Source organism: Chelon labrosus (genome assembly GCF_963514085.1).
Source record: "Chelon labrosus genome assembly, chromosome: 4".
Taxonomy (NCBI): Eukaryota; Metazoa; Chordata; class Actinopteri; order Mugiliformes; family Mugilidae; genus Chelon; species Chelon labrosus.
The window spans coordinates 17,535,499-17,551,562 of record NC_140340.1 but is presented as its reverse complement, the minus strand read 5'-3'; the positions used below and the strand labels follow the sequence as shown (position 1 = coordinate 17,551,562).

The window sequence follows — 16,064 nt, the reverse complement described above, 5'->3', positions numbered from 1 at the left end:
AATGAAATCTTAAATTCAAGAGCCCGGGCTTTCACTATCCTATTCTAACTTAGACACATGTGCTTCAGCTAATGAATTATTAATCATGACATTGCCTGTCTGTCTGTTTTAGATAGACTTACAGTACTTGTGACCAACTTAAATAGGAACATCATTTTAAGGTCCCTTAAAATTTACATATACATGAATGTACTTTTACCAGATTAACAATTAGATATTTTTTTGCAGCATGTGACATTTTGATGTGCCACGAGAGCTGAAGCTGCACTGATGGTGGCTCAGTTTTATCAGATGTCTCATTAAGACAGTGAACCACCACGCAAAGAAGGCAGGGCACCCCTTAAGTGGAATGCAGAAATCATCCATCCATTACACCCATGCTTTCCCCGACTATGACACGTCAAAACAACATGCTGTGAAAAAAAGTTCTAAACAAGATCACAAGATATATGATGATTATGCGATTCCGCCCAAACAGCCTCAGGTCTGCTTAGGAAAGAATCTAGAAATGCCACTGTAACAATATACAGTGTGCGTTAGATCTTTTTTTTCTCCGTCTAGTCTGATAAATATAACGCTGGACTTGTGCTGCTGTATTGTGCCGCATAATCAGTTCTCCTTTCTTTTTGATGTCCAAAATAAACACCTTTTAAATGTGATTGTGCTATAATAAACTCTGAGCTAATTAATAGTATTGACTTTTAAAACTGAGTATATGTAGTTTGATGATTTTAAACCACTGTTCACTCTTTGCAGCCTGTTCAAATTAGTCTTATTTATTCTACTGGGCACAGTAACTGAGATTAGCCCAAAGATTAGAGTTGTCTTTTAAACTGCATTTATTTTAAAACACCAAGTGATCTTGTTTCAGACAGCACAGGCTTAAGCCTGCCTCAATCTTAACTGCAGCTAATCTAGTGACAGAGCAACAGCCCCTGGGAGTTTTGGCACAGAAACACAGTCAGGCTACTTATATCTCATATTTCTGCCACACACTATATTGTCTTATTTTACACCATGCTCACTGCAAGAAATGCAACACACAAACTTTGCAAATACAATTTGACCCGGGCCTGATATAAGCAAAAGTTTTCTTAAAATGTTGTTGTTGGTATTGTTATTTATTAAACACTTACAAACATGCACCATGTGTTTTATAATGAGGTCTAATAAGGCTCCGGCAAAGAATGAGGAAATCCTTGACATAAAAATAAAATTCTTCACTTTGGCTTTTATGGAGCAATGAAGAGAAAACCCACATGGCTTCATTTTACTGCCGTTAATTGGCCTTGGCATTGCTCTGTGTTTTTCTCTGGCTCTTACAGTAGATAAGAAAGAAAAGGAAGAAAGACCTAACAAAAATATGGTTTCCTGGCTGATAATATCAAGGCTTGCTTTGGCAATGACATTTCAGCGTCGTGGGTGCCCAACAAATTGTTCTCCAGGCATTCAGTCAGCATCAGCTGTGATTTGTGTTGTCACAGCTGGCGTTTAAGAGGTGGAAGCAAAAACAAAGTGCTGCTGCTGTGGTTGAGTTTCTAGAAATCTGTCATTTTATGGTAAATATGGCCATTTGAGCTGTCTATCTGTAACTGTGAATGCAGCTTATTTGTTCAACTAATTTGTTTACCTCAAACTCAAGCCTCAAGACCCCAAATATAGTGCAACACCCCCATCTAGCGGCCAAAAACTGAAGCATACAACATATGTCTTCGCATGAAACTGAATAAAAACTGTGAACATACTGGATCAGATGCTGACCAGTACATACACAGTATGTATAATTATGTGTTTAGCGATTTAAAAATTAACAATCCCCTACACTATCATAACTTCACACACTAAAATAAGCACTGGGGCTTCATTAACTAAATAAAACGTGCAAAATATTGATAAGAAGTTCTTACAAACTCTGTTTCCATCAATACAGGAAACATGTGCTCTCTCACCGACTTCAACACGTTTAACGGGCGTTAGCTTCAGAGACAGCTACAAGCTAACTACCGACTGTGTTTACCTGCGCATGCGTCGTGCTGAGTTCAGGGAAGACGAGAGGTCCTCGGAAAAAAAGCGACTATCCGGGTTTGCTTATTTATGTTTTCTTTACCGAATTAAATCGCACTACATGACAAGTAGTCCATGGTTAAGGTTTTTTTTCATCAATGTTTTAAATGTCACTTGATATCAGTGAAGATACTGGTCCAAACTGAGTAGAAAATACAAAACAAGTCTCGCAGAAATAAAAATTTCGTACATGATAGTCAGATATCCGAGGCAGCACATTAGGACATTAAAGCTGGCAAACACAGACCCGATGCCGTAAAATCTACAAAACTCTATTTCCACACAGATTATTTCCTGTATTTTCATAGATTATCATTACATAAAAAGCTTGATTTAAAGTTAGATTACATTTGTGTAACTGCATTGTAATCTGTGAAAACTACGACTGATTTAAGTGTAATAATGTGTGTTTGTGTCACTGAGCCAATATGAGACCAAAAATCATACAGTGCAATATGTCTAATATGACTTACACTCTAAAGAGGACACTGGTTTAATCTCCTTTAGCATGTTTGTACTTTGCACAAACATGGTTACTTTCTACACTTACAGTATGTTCATGAGTAATGTCAATAGTCTTGTACATAAAAAAAACCCCAACAATTTAGTATTATTATTTAATCTTAACACAGACAGTAGAGTTGTCCTAGTTTACATAATAATCTTAAGACTCTCAGATGAGTGGAAAAGTCCAGAAAAGTATGCATATAAATAATTGTGTTGTCAAAGAGTTAGGTAACTTTAAAGGAAAAGTTCTGGAAACGTGGGAACAATACTTAAATAACTCTGCAACAAAACCACTCCTTCCATATGAACTAGTGTACACAGTTAATACACACACAAGGCTGACATTTCCCACCCTGTCCACTTGATGGAGACAATGAAACGAAACACTTAGATATTCATGTCAATAATATGTTTTGAGTCCAGTGCTCGCTTTACCATCTTGGTATTACATCATAAATGTTACAGACCATGGAAATGATTATATTGCTGTGTTTTATAATTTGCTTGTAGGCCCAGTATTTCTTAAGTTGTTGTTTGACACCTGGAAAGTATTATTTCTGGTTAGCAGATCATCATGGCCTACCCTCAGAAAAAGTTTAAAGTTCATTGCGCTGTTAACACTCACAGACGCACCACATGGAGATCAGGTGACATCACTGCAACAGATTTACATATCAAGCACAGCAAAGGAGGGTGAGGAGCGGCGTGGAGGAATAATGGGACTTTGACTCCATTACACCCTGAGGATATGGTTTCAGTATGGGTGTACTTCCACTGTGATAATTACAGCTCTGAATTCATGACAGGATTGGATGGCCAAACTGATATTAGGTTAACATTGATGCGGTTCAGTGATCTCATTCTGCTTCACATGGAAACTATTAATCATTTTAATTCAAGTGTCTATGTATCTATCTCCCTCTCCATCTATCTGTCTACCTATCTATCTATGCATGCAGAAATGCTGTCAGTTCATATTTCACTGAGTTATTATCTGACAGAAACAGAGGATGTAGGCAGTGATGTGATGTGTCTCATGACTGATCGTCGCTGATACTCTGGCAGACAAACAGGGGCGTCGCTGTTTTCCTCTCCCACATCCCTGCAGCAAACAAAGACAGTGCAAACATGAGAAGCTCGAATATTGGAGCTGGTGAACCCGAGCTGACCTCCCGCGGGCCCACAGAGAAGACACAGAAGAGCTGTGGCAGCTCTTCACACACGTCCTTCATTCACAGGGACTGACTTACATTCAGTGTGCAAATATAACAATGCTCACACATTATCTTCATGTGCTATGTAAGGCACAGAATAACTGTACGGAGGATGTTCAGTGTGACATGTAACACAAGAATAAACAACCACTCAGGGTCAAGGCTGCTACCATCGGGGTCACTGAGGTCATGTTCTTGTTTTGTTTAATTTTAAAGCAAAATGAGGGGAGTTTACGTTCAGCGATTAAAGACAATACTTTTATTTTTAGACTCTATATTTAGTTTAAATATATATTCTAATAGGGGGTAGTGGTTAGCACTGATGCCTCACAGCAAGAAGGTTCTGCGTTCGAATCCACCGGCCTCCTGGGGCCTTTCTGTGCAGAGTTTGCATGTTCTTGCTATGCCTGTGTGGGGTTTCTCTGGGTGCTCCGGCTTCCTCCCACTGTCCAGAGAAACGCCCATGAAGTTAATTGGTGAGTCTAAGTTGGCTGTAGATGTGCATGTGAGCATAAATGGTTGTCTGTCTCTCCGTGTTAGCCCTGTGATAAACTGGCAACCTGCCCAGGGTGAACCGCGGTTACGGAAAATGAATGAATGAATATATTCTAATACATATTAATATAGTTATATTAAGGCCAATGGAAAACAAATAAGAGATTCAAAAGAGCCCATGAAGTCCTAAAAATAAAATGTTTATCATGCCCCGCATTGATACTTGTCTACACTGCCCGACAATATATTGAGTCAAATGATGTTGGCATGATGATTTACTAACCAAGACAAATCCAGCATGCTGACCACCTCGCTGAAGCCATGTGTAACATGTTCAGTATTATAAATAAGCACAAGGCTGATGAAACTGTCAACAGCTTTTGCAAGTAGAGCAAAAACCAAAGTAGTGGCTGGTTAGTAGTGGACTAATATTCTAAATGCATCTTTTGATTTTTGTTTTTTTGTTTTTTTCAACAAAGAAAGACAAAAACTTAAAGGAAATGTCTGCAGAGGAGTTAAGGGTTACGGGGTCTGCTGGAGCAGGGGGTCATAGGGCGAGAGGCGGGGTACACCCTGGTCAGGTCACCAGTCTATCACCTACGGCCAATTTAGAATCACCAATTAACCTAAAGATGTAAGGTCTTTGGACAACCACCTCGCCACTGTGCCACCCAAGCTAAGAAACATAAAAATAATAAAAACATAAATAAATGAGTGACCATAGTGAGAACAGAGATGTGAAAAAGTAGGAGAATCCACCCATATTATTTGAAAGTTTGGGACTGAACTGGAGAAATGTGGGATGTTATTTCTTCTAATCTAATATATGCAGTGACTTTACTCTGAGTGCAAAGGGGAGTGTTCTTTTACATATTATTTGATCAGCGTTCATAGCCAACTTCAAAAAAGAAATTTGCCCTTGCAGAATTAAAATTCACCACTGAACTATAGTGAAGTAACAAAATATACTGCATGAGTCATTTTTAAGTGCAGTCAAGGTCTCCTCACTATATAGTCTTAGTTTTGAGCACGGCCGGATCACGTGGCGGAAGTTCCCATGCTTGTTTTGCATCTATTACAGTTTTAGGAGACATCTTTTTTTTTTTTTTTTATCAGAGTCTGGTCCTCTCTGTTGTGTAATAGAATCTGTGATTGATTTAAAAATGACAGAGATTTATAAATGAAACCTCTGCTGTGCACTGACCATTGGATCAGCCGTTCTACCATATTAGATTACCATATTATATGCTGCATTTGTAAATATGTCAGATGTTGGAATGACATTTGGGTGTGGGCCTAATTTTAGTTTGTGGCGATCTTGACTGAATTTGGAGTTAGACATGTTAATTACATTTTTTTTCCACCAACATATTTGTTGAGTTTTGGTCTGATTACATTTGATAAGATTAAACTCTATTGTCGTCACATATAGTGCAGGTACATACACAACGAAATGTCCACTATCTGATGAGAGACAGCAAAGCCACAAATGTCAGATAGGTGACACTGGAGAAATAACAAATCAACAGACGTTATGATTCATCCTCTGGTGAACATGCATATCTGCAGAAAATGTCACACCAATCAATCCTTTGAAATCATTTATATCTTATTCATTCCTAAAACCCTGGCCATGGCCCTGCTGCATCTTGTCACACAAATCAGTAGGGGATTTATCTCAGCTCATGTTTTTGGTGAACACATTTCCTATGTTTCCACAATAAAGACTCATATCGGAAACGCATGTGGGACGACTGATAAACAGCGTTTAATGCAAAGGTCATGAGTTCTGCCGGCACAAGTAGAGAAAGTGTCTCTTGTTTCTGGTCTCCCAACCACACAGATTGTTGGATAATTCGTTATTTAGTCATATCTGCGAACTAATTTCCTTTACAAATGAGGTTCACCCAGCTAAATGAGATTAAACCGAGCTCTTTCATGGAAAATGTTATCTAGATATAATGTTGTAGAAACCGTTTTATCACCACTTCCTTCTGCTGTGCAGGCAGACCTCCCGGGGTTTCCCTCGAGAGTCCCCTGATCATCCCTGAACCCCACCTTGGATACCAAAGCACACACACACACATACACACTCACATACTCACGAATACAAATGGGCGGTGCAAGCCAGCATGCAGCCCGTGCAGCTTGTGCGCATGTTTTCGTGCGCGGATGCTGTGGTGGCTTCGTGTGCAGGTCCTCATCATTCCATGGGTTGCACGTCCATCTGAAAGAAGAAGCGAGGATTTGCAAATATATATATAAAATAAAAATAAGCGGGCATCTCGGTTCAGATCGGTGGTATCGACTAATCAGGTGACACCATGAGCAAAGTGCAGGGAGGGATGAAATGCGTGAAATATCTGCTTTTCGCGTTCAACTTCATCTTTTGGGTAAGTCCGATCCTCAAACACACGGTATGCATGGGTACAGCTATTTAGAAACCAACCTCAGTGTCTTTATTTGTTAATTTGTGTGTTTGTTTGTGTCCGATCAGCTGATATTGGTTTGATTCTCTTTCTTTTAATCGATTATCTTAGCTCTGTTGTCATGTGTAAAAACACGTCAGCTCCACCTTACTGTGTTGTTTGCATGTTCGACACTCATTCAGATTCATTTATTCGGATTGCTTGGTGTGTTTTTAACCAGCTGGTAATTCAGTGTAGATCTGAGTTGCAGAAATGCACCTGCCCTGTCCTCTATTTCTCTCTGACTCTCCACTGTCTCCCTAAACACTGAACCCTATCCTAAATGATAGGTGTTCTTCTTTCCTTGCATTTCAGTCCATTAATATGAATACTGAAGCACCCATGAAATGTTTTAATAACTAATGAGTAAATCCAATCAGAGCCCGTGAGCCACTAACTCCTCTGCAACACTCATTATGATTTATAGTGTGTGTAATGCAGCACATATACATCAGAGCTGAGCTGCAGTGTGTTGCTACTTTTCCAACACAGATCCTCTTTCACGACCTGACATTGTGCTGTGACTTTCCTCCTGCAGGTCTGGGAGTGAGTAGGAGTGGGTCTTTTTTTTTTTTTTTTTGCCTGATAATCTGTTTTGGGAACATCTTGGTTTGTTGTGATGCTCGGATAGGGTGTCCTGCGGGTCCGGCTATTGTGGCTTCACTTTCGATCTTGTGCTTCAATGTCAGGACCTGTTATTAGCCGCGTAGGTGATTTGGTAAACATGCAATAGAACAAGAGGTTTAAACCTTATTGTCCACACCTTGTTTACTCACGCCTACAGTATACATATAGATTCTTTTATGTGAAGCACTTTAAGAGAAATGATCTTCAAAGCAAAGAATAATTCAAAGTCCAAGTTTGTGCTTCCTCCAGTTTAGGAATGGCTGCTTTAAACAGCTTTTGTTTATGCTCATACTTCTTATTGTAAGACAACTAGCGCCTTTTGTTGCTCGAGAACTGGAGCTACATTTAACTGTGTGATCTGTGAAAGGAACAAAAACAGAGATCCTTGTTTGACAAGGGTGCAGTTACAGGGCTGAACCTCATTTTCATCACTGACTGGATGTTTCAGGCCAGCTTGATTGTCTGCGACGGAGGCCGACGTTTAACTGCCAAATGATACAGTACGTTTGGGCTTAAGCGGCTGCATCTGCTCATCTGTGATCTGTAAGGCGATCACTCGTGTCACCCTAACTGACAGCGGCCTCTTTGTTTTTGTCCCGTTTTGGGGCTGAAAGCAGAGCTGTTGTGGTCGCGGCCAAAAGGGGCGTACAGTACGGTGTCATTTTAGGATGCGGAGCCAACGAGCGGCCAATGCCAGTGTGAGTTACATCACCCAGGCACCGTGAGGCTGGCACAGCCTGTGGCTGAAATGCACCGTGGGAGATGGGCCACTGATGCTCATGCTCAGAAGTGCCACTTTGATGGCCCGTGAGGACGCATGAGCTGCTGATGCAAAGTGTTCTTCTTCTTTCTTTTTTTTTTTAAGTCATTGTCACAGTAGTTCCCTGGCAGCAGACACTTCCCCTCTTGGGTTCGGATGAATATAAAGAGCAAGAACAACAAAACAACAGATGAAACACAGAGTTTGGTTAAAGATGTGTGAACTCGCCACCTGCAAACTCATTAGCAAAACCTGTGACTCTTATACTACAAATCTGGATTCAAATGCAGTTTTTAACTTATTATTTGTTGGTCTTCTGACCCATTTTGATGATATAAAACTACTTTAAGACTAATTATCCTTTAGCCAACACATACAATTGTGGTCTGATACACATTTAGACTCCCTCATGTTTCAGGCTCTTTTCTTGGCTGTTTAAACCAAATAATGTCATCCTATGTAGGAGGTCAGAAGGATTCACTTTCTCAGGGTGACTCCTGATTTAAATCGATTGGTTTATTTCTGGTTGAGCTTGTCCAGAGAGGAATGATGCACCAGAGAAGTTTTTTTTTTTTGTGTGTGTGTGTGTGTGCATGGAGGATTTCTTTGAAATGAAAAGCCTTTAGTCGCTCAAGAGGAGCAACATTACCATTTCTGGCAGGAATTCGTTTAGAATAAAGAGAAGGAAAGCAAAAAAGCACCAGTAGGTTCTCAGCTGATGAGACAAAGACAAGAGCGGCGACTGCAGAATCTTAATTGACTGATGATACGAGAAATAAACGCGTGGGGCCTCCGCGTCAAAGCTGCTTCATTATTTTGGGGAAAAAGTGTGAAACTATGACACGAATGTTGATTTTCACCCTTCATCTATCATCAGTTGGCGGGCTTGTTGGTGCTGGCGGTGGGACTGTGGCTCAGGTTTGACCCAGATACGGTGGAGCTGTTGAATGGCGACGCCGCCCCGTACACCTTCTTCATAGGTATGTCCCAGATTCTACAGCCTCGTACGCCTGCACCTGAACATGAACACATAAGATACTGCAACTGAGTAAAACACTTTATTTGTTTGTTTTTTAAGTAATTTCTTTAAATGTTCTTCAGTGAGACTATTTGATAATTTAAGAGTGAACATTGTGCTCATAAATAACAATGGAAAAGACACGAGGAGGTCGCATGTGGGTTTCATCAATCGCAAAAGCAGCCCAGATTAATTTCCTCTCAAACATCTTGTGCAAAACTGTGAAAGCTGCTCAAAGGAAACACTGTTACAGGATATGAATACACACTTTCAAGTACAAGTTGTAACTTATGCCGACCATATGATGTGATTTTTTTTATTCTTTTTTTTTTTTTTTTTTTATGGTGCAGCAACGTAATCATCTCTTTACCAGTCCCCGTTTACCTCCCAGGGGCCTCATCTCCATTCAGTAACACCTGCGGCCCTTGAAAGGTGATGATTGCTTAGCAGGCACGATTTATCTTCAGTGCGCTGTGATGTTTTAACGCTTCTTTTGCACAAGAAATAAAGGAAGTTCGCCATCGGTCAAATCCTCATTTCTCAGACCAGTTTAAGGGAGTGTTTTTACATTCAAAGTCTTTCCTTCTGTGGAAGTGGCCTCTTGTGGGTCTACAAGCAGAGCGGAAGTGAACGAGGAATACGTCAAATGATGACTGAAATGCGCCATTAGCGTCAGTGCTCCGGCCCCCCGGAGAAATTTACTCTGTGTTTACAAACGCTTATTTGATTTCCGTCGGACTGGAATAGCACGAACTGATCGATCAGACAAATCATGACAAATGGACTCTGACTGATTAACGAACTGCTCCGTCTGTTTGCAGAAATGTCTCGCACCATGCTGGCATTTTACTGATACTGAGGGAAGAGTTTCTTTTTGCAGAGCTAAGACACACTGTAGATTATTAAAACATACAGCCTTCAGTGTTCGGCACTCGCTACAATAGGCCCTCTCTCTGTGTCTCTGGCTCTGCGTAGGAGCAGATGATTAGAATGAAGCCTATTCTTGTTACTCCCGTTTAGACCATGACCTAAAATGGTGACTTCACTTCATCAGCGCTCTGCTGTGCTTTCATGGAACTGGCTGCCTCCCCCGGGACACGAGTGGCTGGTTGGGTGGGGCAGGTGACAGGAGACTATCCTGAAGACTCCTTTAATAATCGCTGTAATATCTTGTAAAGCATCCACAGAAGAAGAGCGGTGTTTCATACGGTAGCTTGTGCAAGCGTCAAGAGGAAAAGTCGCAGTCTCTCTCAGAGACTGTGTCTTAGTTTTTTCACTTTTATTTAACGTGATAAAAGTCTCACCAAGGCTGAGACATCGTCTACAAGAACACAGCCATAAAACATGAGGAAATGTAAAAAGTAAAAAATAAACTTGACTTATTAGAAGCAAGAGCTCAAATATTACATCCCGTTTATCTCTTTATGCAAACTAGACCAGAAGAGACTATTTTTGTTCAGTTTAATTTGACATTCAAATGCTGGAGGACTCCTCCGTTAAAGCCGCACCCGATTTTATAAGAACTCAAATTCTCTATCGTACTGTACTTTATTTTGCTTCACTTAAATTTATTTATGTTCACATTTTCACCTTTGTGTTAATTAGTGTGCTTTAGAGATGGCTATTTTATGTATTTCATTTTATCTTTGGACCAAAAGCTTATTACCCGGTCTGATCTACATTCATTCACCTTCATCATAAACCCGTCAGAACCATGGAGCGCTTATTATCACCACCTATGAGCCCAAATATTACAAAGAGAAATTAAAAAATATATATTATATTTTTAGGAAGAACTTTAACTATGCTTTCAGCTAGTTCTTCCAAAACCTGTGCTAAAAAAACACTATATTGTTGTGCAATAATTAAACTTTCACTCATTTTATGCTTATGCTGCTTCTCTTATCTTGTTTTTAATCTTCAATTCTGCTGATGTGAGAGACACCAAACACGATTCCCATGACAATAAAGTGTGACGCCTCAGTTCGGATAACAAGAAGATGTGAAGATGTAAGGACTAACTAGCGACCGACTAATCTTGAGTCACACAAGTGGCTGTTCTGGCTGAGGACTATTTGACCGGTTCTGTGCGCTGCGAGGCGTTTTAATTTAGCGGCGCACGAATGTCCACTCAAGTAATCCCACCACGGACTGAACCTAAACACAGCTACTGCTACAAGTTAGGTGTCCACATGTCTGATTACAGAGGAGCCTTCACAACATCACCACGAGCATCCCCTGTGGAACAGAGGAGCGCCGCTGCCTGCGTTCACCTCCAGCAAAGAGACTAAACAGAGTGATACCATAAGAAGACAAAGTGGGAGCATTCCCTGAGGATGATTCACTTTCCATTCGGTCACCTTTGTTGCTACTCTCTCCGGCGTGTAAACAGCCATTAGATGTGTGTATATAAGGGGGACATTACACACGACTAATCTGCATTTAGAACTGATTCCTTCTACAAGCTCTAATAAGCAGGAAGTGTCCTCGCCGGTTGTCTGCGACATATCACAGGATTCGAGGAAGTGCTGCAGAAGAAAGAGTCAACATTAAAGTTGGTGATTTAGTGGTGGAAATAATAAGCAGCAGAGGGTCCGTTCTGTGTAGACACTTTGTATATACATAGTCGAACCTTTCTTGGCACATTGTATTTTCCACCGCCAACCCTGGACAGTTTGCTTTGGAGCAGTGCATCCCTCGCTTCCAGCTCCCTCCGGCTCAGCAGTCTCTTCACATCGTCTTTACCTCCCCTTTTGTTCGACAGCAGGAAAACAACAGCTTGCCTCGGCCCCTTGTGGATTAATTAAATTGCTGCAGTGGTTGCTGTCTATGTCACTGATTAGGCCCCTTAGCATGGACCTCGGGGACCGGCCCGGTGTATAGTTACAGTGGAAAGGGCTCAGTAGTGAGCGATGGGAGAGGACGGGGGGACGGGGGGGAGGGAGGAGAGAGGGAGGTGACGTCAGCCGGGCTCGAGGGGAGCTGAGATGGTGGCCTTCTGCAGCAATCGAACCTCCCCAAAATTTGATTTGCCATATTATGAGACAGATGGCATCAGTTTTACTGTTTTTTTCCCTGCAGGAGCACCGAATGCACCAAGTCTGAGTAACTGGAAACCACGCTAATGCAACAAAAAGAGTGAGGCTTGTTGCTCAGCAGACTCTCTAGACTAGTGCCTTCATTCAGATTTGATTATGATTCTGAACAGACTCTGGCCCTGCCTCGGACATCTAGTCTATATTTGGGTTGGACTGCGAGCTATATTTGTAGCTGCCCAGACCGGGGAACGAGCGTGTTTTGTTGAACCCTTTGCAGGTTAATTTCAGTAGTTTCAACAACAAGAAGCTCCATCAAACCACTACTCGCACAGACGCTGTATTTAAACATGAGTTCTTAAATAACGTAACCGAGAAGAAGCAATAAATCAAACAATAAATACTACTGTTAGATTGTGTTAGAGATTTTCTTTTTTTTTTTTTCTTTCTCCATGAGTGAGTAGGCCGATAATCAGACTGAACTGTGGGAGGTGATTCAGATGTTCTAGGCTACTAAATAAGTTTCCACCTACTCCTCCCAGCTGCCGTTCAAACACAAACAGTCCTTTTTATTTTTTGCTTCAACACAGATGTGAAAGCACTTGGATTGTGCTGCCCTCCTCAGCTGGATCTGTGAACTGCACTCATTTGTACTTAGGTCCTAAATCACAAACATGACTGTGATTTGCTCATTTCGTTTTTTCTTTTAATCTACCTGCTTGTGTCTCTCCTCAGCCGTGTACATCCTCCTCGGTGCCGGAGGGCTGATGATGGTCGTCGGGTTCTTCGGTTGTTTTGGGGCCGTGCGTGAGTCTCAGTGTCTTCTCGCGTCGGTGAGTTCAAGTGCTCAAAGGTTTTCTGGAAATGACAAACAACAAGAGTCTGACTGTCCTTTAATCAGCGGCCAGTAGGTGAAGCAATGTGAAATTTGTCTGCAGACACTTATACTATTCATATTAGAATATTATAAAATGATTAACGCATTACAGATCCCTAAAATAAAACGCTCAACCGCCGAGGTAAATTCTTGTAATAAACACAGACGTCCGCAGTATTAAGCCTTGTTTCTGCCCTGCAGTTCTTTGCCTGCCTCTTGATAATCTGTGGAGCAGAGATCACTGCTGGTGTGTTTGGATTCATGAACAAGGAACAGGTACAGTGTTATTTTATATTTATTTTTCCTTTTATAGTTCAATGAACCAAATCCCACAGATGAATAACAATGCTTGGTTGTTGTTTTTAACAGATTGCTGAGGAAGTCCAGAAGTTTTACAGTAGCTCCATTGCTGACATCAGCGATGCCAATAGCACTGCAATAGCACTACTTTACCACAAAACTGTGAGTTATACTTGTGTTTGGTTACTTCTTTGTTGTCAGCCCTCGTTGTTTTATTTTATTTAATTTTTTTATATTTACAGCTGAACTGCTGTGGAGGTTCTACACCGGAGACGGCTGCTGAATTGTGTAAGGAAGTCCCAGAGGACACTCAGGTAAAGCCTCCTGCCTGCAGCGACACTTCATGCCCACATGGTGGCAGCATAGCACCGCTTTAAAGTACACAGGTGGATGTGGCTGTGATGAGTTAAAAGTAAATGCTTCCCTATGTTCAGGACTGTCTGACAGCAATAACAGACTTCTTCAACGAAAAGCTGCACATCATCGGATACATAGGGATCGGCATTGCAGGAGTCATGGTGAGAACGTACAAAATCTTAACTGAAACGTCCTAACACTGAGTTTATGGTTTGAATCTTTCACAGTAACACCTCGGTATATTAAATGCTCTAACCCTGTCTGATTTCAGATCATAGGAATGATCGTCAGTATGGTGCTGTGTTGTGCCATCAGGAACAGCAGGGAGGTTATATAGCTGGTGAACCCCCCCTCCCTCCCCTCCTCCTCTACCATCGCCAACCAGATCACTACACGCCCTTCATAATCAGCCTAGAAGGGGAACACCAAAGTTGCATTTCAATGTCATTCCCTGTAGTCTAGATGGACGTGGTGGTGGGGAGGTTCACTGAACATCAAAGAGCGAGACCAATAAACCCCAGTAGTCCCAGTCGCCCACGGACAACATTCAACACGACACGCTGGACCGTCGTTAAACTCCACAGCCTCGCCTCGACTCCACCAGCACCGAAACACACACACACACACACACACACACACACACACACACACACACACTGGTTTATTCCTATGTTCCCTTATCGTAACACGCGCTCTGCTTTTCGCACGACTCTGTGACATTCCATCGCTTTTAACACGTTTTCGTTAGACTGCTGGTGCTCTGCAGAGGCGACAGGCGCTGCACTGTTGCCACAACACAGTACGTGAAGCCTTCTTTGACGCAGGAATGTTGTGACTGAGGAGTATTGCTGTAAATATGTTTTATACGTCTGCCCGTTAACGTTATTTATTCCGTGCCCTTCTCTTCGCCCCTTTTTAGGCCTAATACCAATCAAACTCTCTGTGCATAAGTGTTTTGAGGACTAGCCTACCTTTGTAAATTTCCATCATGATCCTGTTTTAGTTACACAGTCAAGCCTACAGCTACTGGACTATTTGCCTGTTTCTTCTGATTTGAATATACACACTGAAACTGTGCTTCCTCCCTGCCACCACTCTCAAGTATTTCTACTGTAAAGCACAATAGAGGAAGTGTAGATGCGATATCAACCCAAAGGGTTAGGAAGGTCTTATGATAAACTGCCCCTTTGTAAATCTCCAAATTCACCTGAAAGGTAAATAACACGTTGTGCTGAGCTCTTCTGGAGCACGTTTGAACTGTAACAGTGAGCTTTTTCTTTTGTGCGTGCGTGTGTGTGAATTATTGTGGATGTAAATTTTATTGGTGTGCCAATAAGATGTGAATTATAGGATAATATAGTTTATGTCACACTGTTAACCGTAATAAAAACATTGGGTGCTTTTAGTGGTGTGTTTGCTGTTTCCTGAATCAACTTACTTAAGTTTGGTTTTATTTACATAATGTTATTAACAATCCAAAGTGCCCCGAGACGCTACGCTACAGTACTCGGAGCAGAAATCTTGAGCAACTAATGTTGGAGGATCCATCTGATGGAAGCTGGCTGGTTAGAAAGACAGAAGAGAAGGGAGTAGTAGATACAAGCAAAAGTATATAATACTTGTCGGTGATGCACGATACGTACATGGGAGATTGACAGTGGATGAGAAGAATGAAAAATACAACATAATTCAAATCTCAATTAAAACCAGGAAAGGCTAAAAAAAAAAGTAAGTAGTAGAGGTTTGAAGGAGATCACAGAGCCTGCTGACCTGATGTCCTCGGGCAGATCATTCCACAGCTGTGGAGCCCTAGCTGCCCCTGCCGCCTATTGTTTTCAGAAGGAACAGCCAGTAGACCTCAGTCCGAGGGCCTCAAGGTGCCGGCATGTATGGCGCCAAATGAAGAGATTCACAAGCAATCAGTAGGATCTTAAAATCAGTTCCGTCTAAAGGATAGTTCAAGGTCCTCTAAACCTGCTCTAACTTTTTATTTGAAAGGAAATCACAAGCTGTCTTCTGTTTAGTCACTGCTTCGATGTAAATGTTGTGGTTGGGGAGGTTCCTGTCAGCAGCGCTATGTGGAGATATGCTGACAGGAAACAAAAGGCAAACTGAAAGTTGCTCTTAGTAATGTTAGTAAGGACATGTTAAAAGGGCACGGTAACTTAGGATTCATTAAACACCATTACATGAGCTGGACACAAATGTCAAGACTCTTGTCCTACTGACCCATTTACTCATTGCTCACACAGAGCAGCAGGGGAACAACCCGCATGAGGCTGAAAGCTTGCGACCTTGGTTTGCCATTATCAAGGTCAAATAAACGTACAAAATATTATCAT

At 41.5% G+C, this 16,064-nt stretch overlaps 1 protein-coding gene across 1 annotated transcript; it reads left to right on the top strand.

The window, feature by feature from the left end:
- Positions 1–6,491: 6,491 nt before the first annotated feature.
- tspan2a (tetraspanin 2a) lies at positions 6,492–15,328 on the top strand. The gene is given in 9 exon segments (XM_084542815.1): positions 6,492–6,673; positions 9,013–9,115; positions 12,924–13,021; positions 13,267–13,341; positions 13,435–13,527; positions 13,608–13,719; positions 13,772–13,786; positions 13,789–13,883; positions 13,994–15,328. Coding segments are annotated over 9 exon segments (726 nt in total). The 5' UTR covers positions 6,492–6,604; the 3' UTR covers positions 14,060–15,328.
- The last annotated feature ends 736 nt before the right edge of the window (positions 15,329–16,064 follow it).